Raw genomic sequence first — 16,322 nt, 5'->3', positions numbered from 1 at the left:
AACTTTCCATGAACACCAAACGAGACCCGAGCGTAATCTGCTCTCATCCTTAGGCCACCACGGAGAAACCAAAAAAAGAAAAAACATGTCAAAGACACGCGTACACTCTCAAAGGACACGCATCAACTCCGGCTCCCGGCCGGTCCACCGACGCCCCCTCGGCCTCCCGGCTCCCGGCCGAGCCCCTAGCTCACACGGACTCGGACCCAGCGCGCCCGCCAGCGCCCCGGAGCCCCCCAAACCCAGCCGGCGCCCACACCTGCATAGCCGGGAATCAGGGGCCCACATTTTCCTGTAGTTCCCCACCCCCAGCCCCTCGAAGGCAGAAATTGATGTACCTTCTAGAAAAGTAATCTCCCCGGCGCTGCCGTCGCTCTTGCCAGCCGCCATCTTCCTCCTCCCACGCCGCCGCCTCCCTAATCCATGGCCCACACCGCCGCCGCGTTCGCCGGGATGAGGGGCCGCGCCGCAGGAGGTTAGCCGCCGCAGGGTTGCGGGCCTAAGACTCGGCCGTCAGGCGGGCAGCGCTCCCCCGTCCGGACGGGCCTACACAAAAGCAGGCCGGCTCCCGGGCCTATCCGCGGGCGGGCGGCGAGAGCCGCGGCCTGGGCTCCTCAGGCTCCGCCGGGCAAACGCGAGCGACGGCGACGGCGCTTCCCGGGCCCGGTGCCTCTCGGCCCGCGACTCCCCATCCACCGCCCGCCCAGGCCGCCCGAGAAGCTTCCCCTAGCGGCGGGCCCGCAGGAAGAGAGTCTGAGGGCGAGCACACAAACACGCCTCCCTCAGTCCCGGACCGTAAAATGGCCGCACCCCTCGCCCCGGGTTTGTGAGGTCTCCGCGACCGTCAGGCGCCCCCGGGCCCTCCGCTCCTTTCAGCAGCCGCAGGCACAGCCGCCGCCGCTAAGGCCGTCCGCCCACCCCGCCCAGACGCGAATGTATCAGCCGAGACCTCTGCGACTGTCCATGTGGACAGTGGTGGGTCTCCTCCGCCACCGCCTCGCGTCCGTCGCCACAGCAGCGCCAGCCGCCGCTCCTCCCCCACGGTTGCCGCTGACGCCACAACGCGCTCGCCCCCCCGCCCCCCGCCCCCGCCGCCGACCCTGTCGCCCCCAGCGCGGCTCGCCCTCAGGAGCCCGAGCTCCCTCGCGAGCGGAGCGGACTGCGGCGCCCGCCGCCTGACCCTCTGTAGCACCGGCCCAGCACGGTGCCGGCTCGGCCCGCGCACGTTTGGTCCGACCTCGGGAGCGCCCGCCGAGGTCCCCATGGCAGACCTGGGCTTCCGGGCTGGGCCGGCGATGCATTCGGCTTCTGTGGCACCACGATGGCCTGAGAAATGTTCCGAGTTCATATTCCTCTGAGGAGGCCTTCGGTTTAAACCGTAGCCAATTGAAGAGAAAAGGTAGAGTGAGGTAGCGCGATCACATGTGGGGAAAATGATTGTGGTCTTCATTCATTTTAGTTTTGAAAATAATTCATCAGGGAGGATTCTACAGTACCCTTTGGATGACAGTGTAAAAAAAAAAATCCTGTCCTTTAATGTGCCTGAGACTTCAAAGCCCGTCTCCTGTCTTACAAGTCAGGCCTTGTAATTGCAGGTGACTATGTCATGTACGTTTTTCTTTTCCTTCTTTGCCTTTCTTTTTACTTTCTTTTTTCCTTTTAATTACAAAGATGACACGTTCATTAACGAAAATTTGGAAAATACAGAAAAGGAAAGAGGTCTTGCATGGTCCCACCACGAAACTCAACTCCTTCCTCTGTGTAGTCCTCTAATTAAATACTTTTCTTAAATCCCTCACTATCCCGCCTTAAAAAACAAAAATTTATGCTCCATACCCATGAAAATTCAACAGCAATTAAAATGATACAGAAAAACTATGATTTAGTGCAATCTTTGAGGAATGAACTAGTTTAATTGTCTTGTTAACCAAGGCGTAAGTTGAAAACGTTTTTGTTTAAAACTTCTTTTAAATCTTTTCCTAAAATGAACTAATAACCTTTACTGATTTAGTAAGAGTAATATAATGAGTATAATTTATCATTTGCTGTTTTTGTTGCTTGAGGATATTGAGTGATACTGTTTCACTTTTTTTTTTTTTTTTTTTGCGGTACGCGGGCCTCTCACTGTTGTGGCCTCTCCCGTTGCGGAGCACAGGCTCCAGACGCGCAGGCTCAGCGGCTATGGCTCACGGGCGCAGCCGCTCCGCGGCATGTGGGATCTTCCCGGACTGGGGCTCAAACCCGCATCCCCTGCATCGGCAGGCGGACTCTCAACCACTGCGCCACCAGGGAAGACCGTGTTTCGCTTTTAAGTGAAAAACAAACTAATATTTTTTTAAGTTATAAATTAATATACCCTCAAAATAACAAATTTCTTATAATAGTCAATTTCTACCAGGCACCTTCAGTGTCAACATTTATAAATTAACAGTAAAGTTTTCAGGTGACCAGGGTTGGATTTTTACTTTCCTGGGTCTTAGGCACTTTTGTCTTCATAGGCCCTTCCTCTGTAAGAAATATATTAAAAAAATTTTTTTCACAGCCATCAATATTTATTTTTTTATAAGTTCACATTCATAACCATGTTTCCCACTATGAAATTAACAAAAAAAGATAATACTTAAAGTTGGTGAGGATGCTGTGAGGTGAACATTCTCATTCACTGATGCTATTAATTTAAAGGAGAACCAACTACCTGGAAAGCAATTTGGCAAAAATGTATCAAGTGTTTAAAAGTCCTATTCCATTGGTCTCTATTATATATGCATTTATAAGCAGAGCAAAAAGACAGTCTCCCAGCCCCACCTCACCCCCAAAAAGCCAAAGTGTTAACGGTGGTTATATCTTGCGGATAATAGGTAGTTTTAAATTTGGAATTATGTATATTTTTTATTTAATTTTTTAAATTGAGGTATAGTTGATTTATAATATTAGTTCACAACACAGTGATGCAAAATTTTTGTCGGTTATACTGTTTAAAGGTATTATAAAATATTGGCTATATTCCCTGTGCTGTACAATATATCCTTGTAGCTTATTTATTTTATACATAGAAGTTTTTATCTCTTGATTCCCAGACCTTATCTTGCCCCTCCTCCTTCCCTCTCCCTACTGGTAAACATTAGTTTGTTCTCTATATCAGGGGTCCCCAACCCCCCGGCCGTGGACCAGTACTGGTTTGTGGCCTGTTAGGAACCGGGCCTCACAGCAGGAGGTGAGCGGCAGGTGAGCGAGTGAAGCTTCATCTGCCGCTCCCCATTGCTCCCCATCGCTTGGATTACCACCTGAACCTTGCCCCTCACCTCCCCGTCCATGGAAATATTGTCCTCCACGAAACAGGTCCCTAGTGCCCAAAAGGTTGGGGACTGCTGCTCTGTATCTGTGAATCTGTTTCTATTTTGTAATATTCATTCGTTATATTTTTTAGATTCTACATATAAGTGATACAATATTTCTCTTTCATTGTCTGACTTATTTCACTAAGCATAATGCCCTCCAAGTCCATCTGTGTTGTTGCAAATGGCAAAATTTCATTCTTTTTATGGCTGAGTAGTATTCCATTGTGTGTACATATATATACACACATACAATGAAACACTATATATATGATATATATGTAGTATATGTATAGATGTCCATGTCCATTCATCTTCTTTATCCATTCATCTGTTGAATCTGTTGATGGACACTTAGGTTGCTTCCATACTGTGTCTATTGTAGATAATGCTGCTATGAACATTGTGGTGCATGTATCTTTTTGAGTTAGTGTTTTTATTTTCTTCAGATGTACACCCAGGAGTGGAATTGCTGGATCATGTGGTAGTTTTATTTTTAGTTTCTTTGAGAAACCTCCATACTGTTTTCCATAGTGACTGCACCAATTTACATTCTCACCAATAATGTACAAAGATCACCTTTTCTCAGCATCCTTGCCAACATTTATTTGTGATCTTTTTGATGATAGCCATTCTGACTGGTATGAGGTGATATTGTGGTTTTGATTTGCATTTCTCTAAAATAGCGATTATTGAGCATGTTTTCATGTGCTTATTAGCCATCTGTATGTCATCTTTGGAAAAATGTCTATCAGGTCTTCTGCCCATTTTTTGATTGGATTGTTTGTTTTTTTGATATTGAGTTGTGTGAGCTGTTCATATATTTTGGATATTAACCCCTTATTGGTCATATCATTTGCATATATGTTCACCCATTCAATAGGCTGTCTTTTCATTTTATTGATGGTTTCCTTTGCTGTGCAAAAGCTTTTAAGTTTAATTAGGTCCAATTTTTTATTTTTGCTTTGGGTTCCTTTGCCTTAGCAGAGATAGAACCAAAAAAAGATTGCTACAATTTATATCAAAGAGTATTCTGCCTGTGTTTTCTTCCAGGTGTTTTATGGTTTCCAGTCTTACATTTCAGTCTTTAATCCATTTTGAGGTTTTTGGTTTTTGTATATGGTATGGATAATGTTCTAATTTCATTCTTTTACATTTAGCTGTTCAGTTTTCCCAGCACCACTTATTGAAGAGACTGTCTTTTCTACATTGTATATTCTTGCATCCTTCGTTGTCCATTAATTGACCATAAGTGCATGGGTTTATTTCTGGATTCTAGCCTGTTCCATTGATCTATGTGTCTGTTTTTGTGTCAGTACATACTGTTTTTGATTACTGTAGCTTTGTAGTATAGTCTGAAGACAGGGGAGCATGATACCTCCAGCTTTGTTCTTTCTCAAGATTGCTTTGGCTCAAGTTAATTAATTTTAAAACTGCTTTGGTATAAAGATACAATCCAGTCTGGATTCACAATTATATATTTATTATTGTCACTATGTTAATGTTTTTCTGACTTTAGGAGGAATAATATTAAAACATTTTTCATGAGTCTATATTTTTTCCTTATTTTGAGGAATTAGGATTTACTCTCTTAACTTTCATATATAACATACAGCAGTGTTATTATATTTATCATGTTGTACATCCCTAATACTTATTTATCTTATAACTGGAATTTTCATAAGCCTTTAAAAGTATCACAGGCCTAAGACACTGTTCCTCCTGTGCCTGATGGATAACAGCCCTGTAGGTGATTGCTGGATCCCTTAATGTTCATTAATGGAAATGATCACATAAAAATCATGTCTAGCTTAACTCTAAGGCAAGTGCATAAGAATCATCTGGAGAGCTTATAAAAAAGTTTCCTGGGCCCCATCTCAGGCCATCTAATTCAGTAGGTTTAGGTAGGGCCCATGAATTTGCATTTCTAATAAGCTCAAAGGTGACGCTGCTGCTGCTGATTTGAGAACCAGTGCTTGGAGTAATTAAGTGTTTCATTCATGCCAAGGCATTGCTCCCTGTATGATTTTCGAGGTATATTATCAAGATCTCATAACCAACATTTACTGAACATCTACTGTTATGTTTATTTTATAAGTAGAAACTGAGACCCAATACACTAAATAACTTTTTGAGGTGACTCAGCTAGAAAAGTTTAGCGCTGAGATTTGAGCCCAGGTCCATCTATACTCCAGAGTTCATACTCTTTTATCATTATCCTGTGGTAATGATCCCAGAGGTAGAATATAATCAGTGGTCTTAGAAGCAAACTTTGAAACATGAAATAATGCATAAAAATGGTAAAGAAATGTATTTCCTAGATCATCATTGTTGTATTTCCCCTGTTTATTGGAGTTTGCTTCTTTCTGGCTCTTTATGCCTCAGTTCTTACTTCCAGTTAATAATGGGCAAAACACTGTAGTAATGGCTTGCAACATAATTTCCTGAGAGTACTGTTCTGTAATGCTGACTCCCAACTAAAGCTGATTAGGGTTTTGCATTTTCCATTAACTTCACTTTGCAATTTGAACTACTTCATCTCTTCTGCAGGCCAACAAATTTAATCTTTACAGCACAAAGCAAGTATGGGTTAACTTGCACTCAGAGTTTCGGACTCTAAACATCTTCACCTTTTGAGGTTAAAAGTCTCATTTTATAACTAGCTTTCTCATCCATTTTTCTTAATATTGGCTCATTATAAATATAAACACACAAGATAATTACTTCCTCTTTCTCCATCCGTGTGCGTGTATATATGTGTATGTGTGTTTCTTATTCCTTTTCTTTCTCTGAATCTTTTTTTCCTCAAGAACATAGTCTAATACAAGTGTAAGCTATTTTCTAAAGTTGTGTTTTTCAAGAAGATGCTTTGGTGACCTCAAAGTTTACCAAATCTTTTCCCCCACCCCAGTGTAAAGGGACCACAGTGTTTTCACCAATCACACAGACATAATAAAATATGTACCAAAAGGTATATTACAAGGATAGAGAAATGATCAAAAACATTATGCAGCATCCATGTAATGAAATGCTTTGCAGCTATTTAAACCAGTGAAGTAGATCTATTTGTACCGATTAGGAAAGTATCCATGATTAATTGAAAAGAAAAAGCAAATTCCAGGCCAGTTTGATTTCATTTTTAAAAAGTAAATTTATAAGTCTGTATAGCTAATCTGTGTAGCATAGGCTCTTCTGGAGGAAAGAGATCAGAGGGTTGATATGGAGAACTTTGTCTTCTTTTTTATGGAATTTTAAATAGTTTTTGGATTGTAGGTAACTTGCTTTCTTCCTAGTGTTTTTCAGTATTTTCAAATAATTTTAAGCTAACAAATAAAGCTATATTTTTAAGGCATTTTCCTCAAAACTTGAAAGTTTAACAGTATTATCTTACCGTTTTCATAAAAATACATGTTTTCTAGAAATAAAAATATGGTCATTGTAGACTTGCCCAGTTTGTATATTTTTCTTCATGGGCAACATCCTTGAAGTTTTAAAATTTTAGGTGTGAAAACAAAAGAGTTCTATAATCTTGGAAGTGGGAAAACTATTTTATATATCAGTCAGAATTGAATTCTGGACAACTGCAGTTGATTCCTCTATTTTCTATTTCTTTATTATTATGAACATGAAAAAACCATTTATTAAAGGTGTAGAACTTATATGGTGACTATTAAGCCTATAATGCAGGCACGTACTACAACCTTGCTTTTGATTATTAGAAAAAAAAATAGGACTTCCGTGGTGGCGCAGTGGTTAAGAATCTGCCAGCCAATGCAGGGGATGTGGGTTCGATCCCTGGTCCGGGAAGATCCCATGTGCCACAGAGCAGCTAAGCCCATGCGCCACAATTACTGAGCCCACACGCCACAACTACTGAAGCCCACGTGCTCTAGGGCCCATGTGCCACAACTACTGAGCCTGCGTGCTGCAACTACTGAAGCCCACGTACCTAGAGCCTGTGCTCTGCAACAAGAGAAGCCACCACAATGAGAAGCCCGCACACCACAACAAAGAGTAGCCCCCGCTCGCCACAACTAGAGAAAGCCCGCGTGCAGCAACAAAGACCCAATGCAGCCAAAAAAAAAAAAGCAAATAGTATAATATTATTAAGAATAGATACCAGCCATTAGCCATAATGTGACAAATTGGAGATTACATTCTTATGAAATCATTTCATTTGGTTAGGAGGTTATGTCAGGCCTTTAATGAGGAATTACTTAAAGAATGTTTATGATTATCTCCTCTTGGGAAAAACTCATAATTTAGTTTGGAATGGAATGCATTATATAGTAAATTAGAGAATATTTTATACCAGTCAGCACCTCATGTCCACGAAAGTATTTTATTTTCTACATATTACTGAACTTTGTAATCCTAAGCAAGATAGTTAGGTTTGGTTCTGTGAATGGGTCTTCACTATGCAAAGGCCCTTGCCTCTTATGTAACAAAGATGGCAGAGTAGGACAAGTTCCTGCTTCTGATAGACAGGAACAGGCTAGGGTGCATTATGTAAACTCTGGACTATAGCTATAAACACCAGTGCTGAGACCCTACCTTGCCTCTCTAGCCCCTTTCCCCAGAGAGGGCTTTGTGGATGACTTATGGACAAGGCATGGTCCTGAAGGAGCCATTAACACCATGGAAGTAGCCATTTCTGTCTACCCTGGGGTGACTGTGTGGACTGGGAAAGATGTCTACCCAGAGGCAGGGCATGAAAGAACAGCAGAACAGGAAGTTGGTGCCACTTCCTTCATACCTGCTGTTGTCACTAAATCAGCTCACCTAAGAAAAATATAAGTCCCTGATCTATTTCTTTTAAGTCATGTGGATAGGATAGTCTGCCTTTGGTATCTTTAATAGATTTAGAATCTGTCTGGAATATGTGGGTTTTAGAAATGAACTAGAAATATGTGGGCTCATATCCCTAAGAAATTTTTAAAATTGCTATAATTATGTAAAATCTTCTGCAGTAATACCATAATGAGAGAAAAAGAATACTGGCCCACAGTTCAACCTGCTACTCTAGTATTATTGAGATAGTTGACCCATTTCTATAAAACATCATAGGAATCTCTACCTTCCCTCAAAATGGCAGAAAAATTGAACCTAATATAAAACTAGATACAACATTTAATAGGCATTCAATAAATATTTGCTGAATTATCTTATAATTTGTCTCTTCATTTTCTGGAGTCTGGACCTATTATAGGTTTGGTAGGTTGTAGCCAAGCTTACTGGACTGGAATTTCAGTAGGCTTAGTGGTGCACTAGGAGGTGAACATTTTTTCTCATACGGTAATAGGATCAGTCCTTGAGCACTGACTTGGCCTCTCCTTTGTGGCAGAACTTAGGACATACCTCTGTGAGGAAAAAGAGAAGAATCAGGGGACCCCATCCACTCATTTGTACCATTATATCTTGTTTAATCTTTGCATTTCTTTTTACTCTTTTAATAATAAAATAAAGTGAAATCAAACTTAGTGAAGTCTAGGTCATCAGTCTCAGCAGTCTTCCAACCTAAGTGGCTTTGTGGGCATACACAAAACCTAGTATTCTTCTGAATACCTGCTATAATCATCAGGAGATTTCTCTAACCTAATAATAGATTTAAAACACTAGATTATAGGGAATTCCCTGGTGGTCCAGTGGTTAAGACTATGTGCTTCCACTGCAGGGGGCGTGGGTTCGATCCTTGGTCTGGGAAATAAGATCCCGCATGCCACACGAGGTGGCCAAACATAAAAAACAAGAAGAAGAAGAAGAAAAAAAAAAAAACCCACTAGAGTGTAATATGAAATAATTTTATCAATTAAATAATTTTCTATTAAGTTTATAGAAGAACTTTTCCTAATCCTGTATAGCTAAATATACTCACTTTATCCTCACAATTCCAGGCAAGTCATGTATTTTGTTTTGTTTTTCTAAATTAAAAATCAAATAAGTTGTGTCTTCTTCAAATTTGTGTCAATGTCACAAATAGATTTTAGGATCCTAGACCCTGAGGGTGCCTCAACAAGGTCCATTTCCACCTTGTCTCAATGGCTTTGGGGATGACCCCCTCCAAGGTGTGCTTGATTTGTGTAACTCAGGCTAATTCCACTCACCCTGGCATAGTGATTACTTCAGATAAACCTATCTAGTTCTGAAAATACACGTTGATAAAGGTGAGAAGTTCTCTTTCATAATTAAGAAAAGGATCCAAAGACCATTAACATAATCTTGACAAGTTGGCTAACTTTAGCAGTTCATATTTATTATATTAGTCTGTTTCAGAGTGTGAACTTTGTAATATAGTCCTCTTTAAACACCGTGTAGAATAAGTGTATTGATTAAGGTTGGAGACAACAAAGTAGAAGTACAGAAAGAGTGAAAAGTTTTGGAGAAGAAAGATCATATAAATGATTGTTTTAGCTGCAAGCAACTGGTAGCGGTCATTTTCTTCTGAGAAGAGTACTAAGGTGGAAGGGAGATTTACCTTTTACCATATATCCTTTTCTACTTTTTGATTTTGTATCAAGAATTTTGTATCAAGATACATTTGTATCAAATGTATCTTGTGTATACATTACCTAATAAAAAGGAACTTTGAATTGATGGTGTTATAGTCATCTGAAAAGTTCTCTGGACACTTTTATAGTTCTCAACCTCCTAAATTGCTGTCTTGCGCACATGACAATAATGTTACCGAGCCAATGCCCCTGGGTGTTTGCTTATTTCAGTTGTCAGTCTGTAGTAGTAGGTTTGTAATGATTCATGCACATTGCCTTTCCTTCTTTAACAAGTACAACCATCATCAATTCTCACATTCAAAATTATACTCTTGTCTCTATTTTTTAAAGAAAACCTCATCTCAATCTGACCGTATTTAAACTGTCCAAGAATGCTTATGTTTAACATTTTTGAATGCCACCATGTCAAATTTTGACAAAAGCATAGCTGATGCTAAAACGATGACATTATATTCTATTTAAAACTTCAGCCTTTATTCTGAAAGTATAATAAATACAAAGGAGATATGATCAACTAACATCAAATAGCTACAGTTTGGAAGCAACTAATTTGTAAGTTAGTTAAGAGCAGGAAATATTTTTAAAGATTTCTTTATGCCCCCTACAGTATAGTATCTTGAACATAGAAGGTACTTAATTAATAGTTGTTCATTGGACTTGATGAACCAAAGATTCTAACATCAAAACACCAGAGGATTCTGAATACACGCTTATTTTAGGTAATCGTGCTGTTAATGGAGGTGAGGTGGTAACATTTAATGTGCAGCTGCTGAGATCAAGTTTCCTCTGCTACTCAATGTGTGCAAAACAACAAATGTTCTGTATTTTTCAGGTATTTCTAACACTTTTTGTTATGTTATTTTAACTTTTAGTCACCAAAATTAAACTCCTAGCCACAAAATTATTTTAAATATGTAGTGTGTCTGTGAAACAAACTCAGAAGAATCCTAAATCATGATGTAATACTATACTGATATCAAGTACTAACCACCCTGCCTGCTTGCCTTCTTGTGTATGGTTTTATTTACATATTCTTATTGTATTTATTATAATTTAATCTTTGTTTTAAAAAAATTCAGCCATACTTCTTACTTAATGTGTGTTACCCATGAGCTTTAAATACACAAAGATGCTGGAATCCCTTATGAACTTCCCTATATCCATGACAGATTATAAGAGATGACATAGTAGTATAGTAGGGTCTTTTGGTATTTTGCAAAACACACCCATTTAAATGGCTTGAAGTGAGAGCCTTTATGTGATTCAGTCCATGCTGTAACGTGTCCTGTTACAGGATGATTCGGAATACACATAGATACGTATAAACCAACACCAAATATCTTTCAGACTCAAGGCTGTTGGGGTTATTATTACTGGTGCTGATGTGGTTTTTATTACTAATGTGATTAATGTGATCATTCTCTCAAATATTCATGGCTGAGTAGAACAATAGATGATCAGCTTTCAGTGCATGAAGAATGCGCTTTGGTTGGCAGACACCAGCATTACCTCACCCAACATATGAAATTTCTTCAAAGAAATAATCTTACTATTTGCTAACAAGTTAATGGGATTTGTTGTTATTATTATTGACTGGTATTCTACAGTACTTCTATGAATTTTAAATCAATACTCTATTAATAGTTTCTTAATGATCATAAATGCATCAGAGGTTTTTTCCTTTGTTTTAATACCTGTGGTGATGTTTGGCCCACACTGACCAGCACTAAATTCTGGTAAATTACCACTGGCCAGGATGTGATCTCTCTTCTTTAGAGTTCTGGAACTTTAATAATCACAGCTTTCAAATAACTGGTTTACTCTAGCCAAGCACTTAGTAGGTCAGTGTGTGTGTGTGTGTGTGTGTGTGTGTGTGTGTGTGTCTGTGTGTGCTAGAAGATCACTTTATTAATTTTTAAAATATCAGTGTTTCCATCGGCTGGATTACCTGTATCTGATATCTGGCACCCATTCGCTGGTACCAAAGTAACCAAGAAATCATATAATGTTGCTTGGTAAATATGAAGCAGAGTTAGGGGAGTTTGGTACTTAAGAGAGATTTTCCCTTCCAGCTGTGGTAGGTCCAGATAAATGAGCCCTCCTTCACTATCAAACACACCTTTCCAGCCCCTGTCCTCTTATCTACCATATGCAGAATTTCTCTTTTCTTTGTATAAATTCTAGATGAAAAATCCAGTTTTGCTTTTCAATTCTGTTTTCTATTTTCAATATGCATACTTAAAAAGAATCAGTGACACTCCTTTACTAATTCAGAGTTTAACATAAGAGTAATGAAGCAAAAGGAGGCTCTCGTGCTTCAGCGTGGGAGTGGTGTTACATTTCAAGTGCAGCTCCAAAAGAAATTCCAATCTTTTTTTTTTTAAAGATTTAATTTTTTATTTATTTTTGGCTGCTTTGGGTCTTTGTTGCTGCACGTGGTCTTTCTCTAATTGTGGGGAGCAGGGGCTACCCTTCCTTTCGGTGCCCGGGCTTCTCCTTGCGGTGGCTTCTCTTGTTGCAGAGCATGGGCTTTCAGCGTGCTGGCTCCAGTAGTTGTGGCACGTGGGCTCAGTAGTTGTGGTGCACAGGCTTAGTTGCTCCGCAGCATGTGGGATCTTCCCTGACCAGGGCTCAAACCCGTGTCCCCTGCATTGGCAGGCAGATTCTTAACCACTGTGTCACCAGGGAAGTCCCCCTAAAAGTCTCTTGATTGCCACTTTCCTCCTAGCTTCTGGAGCACAAGCCACGTGCTCCCAGAAGCATGCTGTCCCCTGAGAACTGTAGTTCTTTCTAGACCTTTCTTTTCCACTCCTAAGGGATGAAGGAAGAAGCTTAAGTAGGCAGTCCCTGAAAGTTTTGTGGAAGCAGTTTGAGGGAAAAGGAAAGAAAGAAGCTGTGCATCCCCTATGTTAATAATTTTAATCTTGTCACATATACAAGACAATAAGAGAGCCCCATTATTTGTGGGGATTATGGGAACCACCTTGGTTTTAGAAAATGTGATGCAATGATTATTTACACTCAAAGAAGTATACCTACCTGACCTAAATAGTCTGTCTTTTTCCTCAAATACCAGTTAGGGTCTCTCTTCACCAGCAGTCCTCTGACTAGTAACTTTCTAAAATTCTTATGGTTGAGGGTGCTTCAATAGCTGAAGAGGGAGCACTGTATGAATTATGTCCCTCTCACTTACATACCTTCATAGCCTTTGTGCTCTGCATACAAATCTGGGAAAGAGCATTTCGTCCTATTTATTTTTAGCTAATATTGTTTAAAAATTACTTCCTAATCATTTTTTCAAAATACTTTTATTATTAAATTGTTTTCATTCATGAAAATTTGAAAATAAAAAAAGCAGAAAAAACCCATTTATATTTCAACACTCAAAGGCAAGCAAGAACTGTTCTCATGCTCTCTTGTTCTCTCTTTCCTCTCCTTTTCTTCCTCTCTTTGTCTCGCCCTCCTTTCCTTTCTCTCTTAACATGCTTTTATGAACCCATAGATGGAACCATATTATAAATACAGTTTTGTTATATTTAACTTAATTTATTAATATAACCTAACCTTAATATAACCTAAGCATTTCCCACTTATTCCGCACTTGTCTATTTCTTCGAAATAATATACTACATTTTAGTAACTTTCCTTTAATTAGGCATTTAGAATGAATTTTTCCAGTCTTTTGCTCTCATACTGCGGGCACCGGCTCCCCTGGAACACCACCAACATAACCTGGTCATAAGGCAAAGCTGAATGTATTGCTTCCCTCTGTAAAGGAGACCATTCATTACCTTGACAGAACCTTAGGAACATCTCAGAAGGATGAGGGCAAAGTTGGGATATTTATTAGTCTTTTGGGGGGATCTGATGTAAAGTGGGTCTTTGAATAAGAGCTTGACTAAGACAGGGTAAGAATCATATAATAGTTAAGGATTGATTGGAGGACAGGCCAGGCAAAGGCTTTGAGGCTGAGGTTTTGGAGACTGAAAGAGAAAACCAAGGTAGGAGTCTACCACAAATACTATCTTGGTTTTTGATGTAGAAGTGTTGCTTTTTAAATTACTGCATTTCTTTGACTAGTTGTAAGGACAGTTTTGTAACTTATTTTGGGGTAATTTTGTTTTTTCATTTGAGAATTACTGGCTGATATCATTTGCAATTTTCTTACTGATTTGTATGAACTTTTTGTAAAGTTAATGAAATAGCCCCTTTCTTGTCATTTTTGCTGTTAAAATACTTTTTTCAGTCCGCTACTTTCTTTTGTATCTCAGTTAATTTATCTAGGTGCATATGTATAATATTTTTATATTTTCAATATTATGTTCCTTCTGTATTTAATAAGCTTCATCAGATGTTTGACAAATCTTTACCTTTATTATCTAAGTTTTTTTCTTCTTTGGTTTTGATTTCTTAAGGTTTTAATATTTAATCTATTTTAATTTTATTTGCAAATAGAGGATGAGGTGAACACTTAAATTGGCTTCTTAAAAAAATTCACAAATTGCCATTATTTCCTTAATATTTTTCTCCTTTCTCATTGATTTGTAATTCCTCCTTTATCTTATATTAAATCCAATAACAAGGTCTATTTCTGTACTCTCCGTTTTCTTCCATCAATGGTCTTTTATTCCAATGTTACCACTATACCTTTAAGATTATTGTTATTCTGTTATATAAGACATTTGAATTATTGGTAACACTATTTTTCCCCATCATTGCTTTCTATTCTCACCTAATCATAATATATGATTTTCAAGATCATATTTTTTTAAGCTCTGATATAAGTATCCCATTAGAATGTTGACTGGAATTATTAAATCTATGGGGAAAACGGAAAACATGAAGTTTCAAGTTAACAAAAAATGTTTTTTTAAGAAAATGGCGGGTTTTTTTGAGAACCTTCTAAAAAAACTACTAGGCTTTTAAAATATGTTTCCTTTTTATTCCCCAAATGGCACCTGCTGCGCAGTTTTACTGCCAGCTAGAATGTTGTTTTCAACTTCCACGGGAGGTTTTTTCTTTCACTCAATCTGCAGGCTCTTTTTTCTATTGTATTTGCCAGCATGACATGTACGGTGAAGTATATTTTATCACATATTGCGTATATACAGAATTATTGCATGTGTATTACATACACACTGAAGTAAACTGTATTTACATTGATTTTTATATTCTCTGGACAGTTTTACTGTAAATAAATACAACGTTTTATCACTTGGTTTACTTTTTCCTTTTTAAAAATTTTACTTATGGTATTCTTTTGGCCTTTGATTTTGGTCAGTGACCTTTAAGAAAAAACAAGAAGAAAAATATATTTTACCCCTTTTCTACTATAACTAAGGTCTCCACAGGCACTGTCTTAAGTGTGAACTGGGTCATTGCTTCTGTGTATACCTAGGAATTTTTAATTTAATACTGGACATTGTGGCGGGTATATCATTTTGAGTTCAGATTTTATTTTCTTCCTTTTAAGAGAATTGCATTTTAAAATTCAATTTACTTGCAAAATTAACTTGATATGTGGTTAGGGCAGGTACAGAGTAGCCCTTCCTTTACAGCTTAAGCAACCCTACTTCTAAGGTGTGGGCTTTCTGTGATCTCAGTCGAATGTCTAGTCTGTTCAGTGATGTTTCTCCCATCTGGCAGTTGGGACTCTATCTCTTGGACTATGCAACCTCCATTCAGCTCACAGGTCTCCAGTAGCTGGTCTTTGCCAGGCCTTGTATCGTCTCATCTTTAGTATTTACCCCAAATCTTAAGGAGTCTTTGATGCAGATTTCTGGAGCTCATTCTCTATATAACTTCTTCTTCAACACCCAACCCCACAAATTCCAGCCTCAGCAGACCTGAGCTCTGATCTTTGCTGCCTCACAAGCAGTGAGACCTGTGTATTTGACTTGGTCTCCACCTCTGTGTGCCACAGTCTAGGATGTGCTTCCAAAGGAAAGTTCAGTCAAATGTGTGTGGTGCACTCACCTATGTGTTTCCCTTTACTTAGGGATCACTCCTGTGCTCTAATTGTCTAAAATCTGATTTATATCAACAATGAATTCATATATTTCGTCTAGTTGTATAGTTTTTTGTTTGTTTATTTTTAATTTTCTGAGGGCTGGTCTGGAAACAGTTACTGTTGTGAATAGAAGAGGATGTTGCTTTTACATTTTTAACTTCCAAGGGTAAAAATAAATTCTGTAACGTTTTATTCTTCTTTCTATATATTTTGTTATCTCAAGTTCTTTTTATTTCTTTTTTATCATTACTGTCTTCATGTTAGAGAATTTTCCTGAAATATCTGGTGATCCTTGGCCATCTGCTCATATTAAATGGTAAGGCAGTGCAAGACTATTTGAAGTTGTTTATAGAGAACTAGTCAAACGTAAACTTTATTGTAGGATCATTTGGCAGGGCCTGTTATCAGGACCTTTAAGTAATTTCTCTTGAGCTAGGGGAAATCCTCCTTCTCCTAGGAATAGGGGTC

At 38.9% G+C, this 16,322-nt stretch overlaps 1 protein-coding gene across 6 annotated transcripts in view; it reads right to left on the bottom strand.

Moving 5' to 3' along the window:
• Window positions 1-1,052, bottom strand: part of SENP6 (SUMO specific peptidase 6) — a 102,244-nt gene extending 101,192 nt beyond the window's left edge. For 4 of the 6 annotated variants that reach the window (XM_030859322.2, XM_030859323.2, XM_030859324.2 and 1 more), the window contains exon 1: window positions 339-1,052. In XM_030859322.2, coding sequence (XP_030715182.1) covers window positions 339-390 — 52 coding nt within the window. In that variant the 5' untranslated portion in view covers window positions 391-1,052. The remainder of the gene's footprint in view (window positions 1-338) is intronic. The other 2 variants (XM_030859325.2, XM_030859337.2) reach the window with 2 other exon arrangements.
• Window positions 1,053-16,322: the final 15,270 nt, after the last annotated feature.

This window comes from Globicephala melas, chromosome 14 (assembly GCF_963455315.2).
Source record: "Globicephala melas chromosome 14, mGloMel1.2, whole genome shotgun sequence".
NCBI lineage: Eukaryota > Metazoa > Chordata > Mammalia > Artiodactyla > Delphinidae > Globicephala > Globicephala melas.
The sequence above is the reverse complement of the archived record's forward strand: the minus strand, read 5'-3'. Positions and strand labels throughout refer to the sequence as shown.